Source organism: Quercus suber, unplaced genomic scaffold, assembly GCF_002906115.3.
Source record: "Quercus suber isolate HL8 unplaced genomic scaffold, Cork oak 2.0 scaffold_445, whole genome shotgun sequence".
Lineage (NCBI taxonomy): Eukaryota > Viridiplantae > Streptophyta > Magnoliopsida > Fagales > Fagaceae > Quercus > Quercus suber.
In genome coordinates, this window is record NW_027069896.1 from 191,731 (window position 1) to 195,652 (window position 3,922).

At 33.1% G+C, this 3,922-nt stretch overlaps 1 protein-coding gene across 1 annotated transcript; it reads right to left on the bottom strand.

Moving 5' to 3' along the window:
- Nucleotides 1-791: 791 nt before the first annotated feature.
- On the bottom strand, nt 792-2,491 carry LOC112035468 (uncharacterized). The gene is made up of 3 exons (XM_024068292.2): nt 2,152-2,491; nt 1,732-1,846; nt 792-859 (listed from the first exon to the last, which is right to left on the bottom strand). Exons 1-2 carry the CDS (start codon nt 2,479-2,481, stop codon nt 1,736-1,738), a joined length of 441 nt encoding a protein of 146 aa, XP_023924060.1. The 5' UTR covers nt 2,482-2,491; the 3' UTR covers nt 792-859; nt 1,732-1,735.
- Nucleotides 2,492-3,922: the final 1,431 nt, after the last annotated feature.

Below are 3,922 nucleotides of genomic sequence, written 5' to 3' on the forward strand. Positions count from 1 at the left end.
TCTTAAGTATTGTTTCTTGTCCTTTCCTTTTTTTCCCTGAGGATTCCATGTTAATCCTCAGGGAAAAAATGAAAGGACAAGAAACAATACTTAAGAATGGATGACAAACGGTAATAACTCGTAGTTGAATAGCAGGAATGACCGACATGATCTCCTGGTTCATACTTAAGGCTATCATGGACATTCTGGAACTCTGTCGGAGTATGTGGCTTTTTTGACAAGAAGTTGGAAACTGCAACAATTACATGCAGCGATCCTTCACTTCTTTTCACAATTTTCTCAGAGCAATCAACCAATAAATCTGGGCAGCAATCCTTTTCAAAGGTCTTGTTACAAAAGAGCTGCCAAGACCCAAACTCTGTTAAGAGTTTAAGGTCAGAGAAACAATCACTAGATCTTGCACGATAAGAAGCTAAATTGTGATTATAGGTGGAGATGAGTATTCTACCACCTAGATTGTTATCAGGAACTATATTTTTAATGCAATCCAACTCATCTTCGGTCCAAATACCATAAAAAACAGGGAGGTAACTTTTTGATTGTAAATAAGAGTGCAACCTCTTCATTTTGGTTTTTGCAGGTAAACCTAATGCCTCCCAAAGATTCTCTAACAAGCCCTCACGAGAGGGTAGGATGGAAACCCAAGCATTGCAATTAAAATTTTCTTTAATCATTTGATAGACTTCATGAATAAGAGCAGTTTTACCTGAGCCAGCATCTCCGATTACTGAAATTACCATGTCCTTTGATTCTTCACTGCAAGCAAGACTCAGAAGTGCCTTTTTATTCTCCTCAATACCCACAAGAAGGTGATCATTTATGGAAAAAGAATAAGTCCTTATTTATGCATTGAGACCATCTGCCAAGAAGGAAAGGCAAAGTCAAATTATAGAGATTGCTAGTTCATATTTCAAAATGACTAATCCAAGCTAGTTCAGGAAAAAGCCATAGTTGAGAGTACTGCTGCATGACAACAATATAAGTGACAAAAGATGAATTATGCAGATATTTTGCCGCACAAACTGGTAATACCAAGCAACGAAAGATGAGAAATGGAAAACACAATAACAAGTAGAGAAAGAAGTGTTTAATTCATTTAGAAAATGAGATAGTACAATGAGATTCATTACAACCTTTGAATTTTGTGTGCTGCTCTTAGCATGCACATGCCAATGTGGAGGTAACTAACTAACAATGCAACTAACCTATAACAGATATTAGTAATAGCTAAAAAAATGCCAGCTCAAGTCTTGCTTTGTCATTGTTTTAAAAAGAATCCAACACAAGTACAAGCATCGCATTCAAAAAAGTTTACTTCCATATTTTCTCCACATTTTATGGCTCTTGGAAATTATTAAAGCTAAACTGCGAATAATAATATGTCAGCTTGGTTTCTTCATTTCAAAAAATATACTAATAATTAAATGGCAGCTTGTTTTATGTTTATGTTTTTCATTTAATGATCATAAATATTTTCACCTACCAAATTCTTTGAAATTAAATTCAACAAAGAGAGTGAACAACCATGGCCACAAAACAAAGCACATCGTGAATATTCTTGCAAAAATGGAAGGAAAAGTCCCCATGAATAAGTAAACACATGCCACATATGTCAAAAACAGAACAACAAAGGAAATGACACAAAGTTCACACAAAAAAGCTTTGGTTAGGTATTTTCACAAACAGTTGGTAGGCGGATTACAAATGACGTGACACAACAAGAAAACTTACCAATTCAAATATTTTCGCTCATCAAATAGGTATAGAGCTTCACATGGGCTATGGGATCTTTCCTCGTTTTCTTGAAATTTTTAGAGCCAGCTTTCAGTGCCTTAGTCCAACAAGCCTGTAATAAACAATGTAAAATATAATAAGAATACTGGTTCTAAATATTATAATATGTTTCCCCAAAGAAACAAGAATCTATAGAGCATGTTCGTCTGTCCTGTTTTCAGACAGAGGACAAGAACAAACAAGAATGATGGGTTTGAATGCCGACAAACAAACAAGGTATTCATTGATCAAATAATCATTCCCTAATAAAAATTAATTCCTAAATTTTATCTCTCAAATGGGTTTATTAATTTCAGGTTTTTTTGCTAACCCTAAAAATAAAAAAATTTCTCAAGAAACAAACAGAAATAGAAATACCTTTGTGGTGGGTTTGAGAGGAGATGGGGAGAAGTCAGAAGCCTTGGTTTTGATGTTGTTGTTGTTGTTGTGCTTGGCCTTGGACTTCACAAGATTGGCAGCAACTTTGAGTTTCTTCTTGATGTTAGAAGTGACTTTCTTGATCTTGCTTTTGCTGCCAAGTGATTTTCTCTTTGGTGTCACGAAACCAAAGTATTCAAAATCCAAATCTATGGCACTGTGAAGACGAGGGACCAAAGGGGACCAGATTGAACTCTGAGACTGAGAGTAGTTGAAGTCGAAAGCAGAAGACTTGTCAGGAAGAAGCTCTTTTGACATCAATGGATCCATGTAGTACACAGTATTCAAAATCCAAATCTATGGCACTGTGAAGACGAGGGACCAAAGGGGACCAGATTGAACTCTGAGACTGAGAGTAGTTGAAGTCGAAAGCAGAAGACTTGTCAGGAAGAAGCTCTTTTGACATCAATGGATCCATGTAGTACACCACTTTAGTAATGCCCATGTGATTTTTCTTTATGTTGTTGATGATTGAAAGCTAATAAACCTTTTTTTGTGGGTTTCCTTTGTGCGTTCGGTTTGTTTATATAGTAGAGGACATAAGCGTGGAAAGGAGGGCAAAAATTCTAACCGGTAATTTTGAAATTATGAGGCATTGTTTCTCGATTTTACCCCATACTTGTCTATCTATCTATTTATCTATACTACTACTACTTTCGTCCCTTTTTTTTTTTTGTCCTCTATTTTATTTTGAGATGTCCTAAAATATTGTCTTATTTTTAAAAACAAAAGTCATTAATTTACTAATGTTCCTATTATACCCCTATTAATTTACTAATTCAATTTTTTGATAAATTTTTTTAAGGATAGTTTTGAAAACTTATACATTTTTAAAAGATATACAAGACAATAAATAATGTTCCCTTAAAAAGTTTGACTTTTCAAACAGGACAAAAAAAATGGGATGAAGAGAGTACTATTTAAGAGGTTTTTTCTGTTTGGACTAGATTTTTTTTTGTTCCAAAATAGCTTTATTTCTTTAGGTTTAAGTAGAGACAAAACTAAATGATAATTTGGTAAAACTACATTTTTAACTCTTGCAAAAACATTGCCTATAAAATAGGATTGAAAAGTTCCAATAACCCACTGTTCCCATCAAAAAATAATTCCACACAAAAAAATAAAAATAAAAACTCACGTATAATTCAAAACATACAGCCAACCAGGTATTCAATATTTACCACCTTCACCCCTCTTAAAAAATAAAAGCTCAATGTTATCCACAAATGGAGTACGTAATACATTCGAAACTTTTACATATAAAAATTTTGATGGGCATGGTGTATATGGCTTTTTTTTTTTTTTTTTTTTTTTTGTTAATGAGATTAGAATTTGATGGATAAATTTTGCCAATTGATAATGGATAAACTTGAGTAACTTATCAGAAATAATTATAAAAAGTCTTAATTTAGAGTATTATATATATATATATATATTTTTTTTTTTGGCCAAAGAGGTGGGTTAAAACTTTAAAACGTTTCTTAATTTTAAGGTAGTGGGGTTGTGTTATAGTAGTTAGAGGAAGAGTTTTTTCAAAAAAGTAGGTAACTGTGTAATTGAGGGTTAGTGGAAGATAGGTTTTTTACTCTTTTTAGGAAATGGAGATAGTTCCTAAAAACACTACATATAAGACCATGTTAATTCTACTGCTTACCAAAAACATAAACTGTTCCTATCAAAAAAGAAAAGAAAAAAAAGACTTAACTGTTCT

Coding starts and splice junctions, on each gene's coding strand:
- LOC112035468 (XM_024068292.2), bottom strand. CDS start 2,481: ATGGATCCATTGATGTCAAAAGAGCTTCTTCCTGACAAGTCTTCTGCT. Junction 1,847..2,151: donor CTCTCAAACCCACCACAAAG/GTATTTCTATTT, acceptor TGTTTATTACAG/GCTTGTTGGACTAAGGCACT.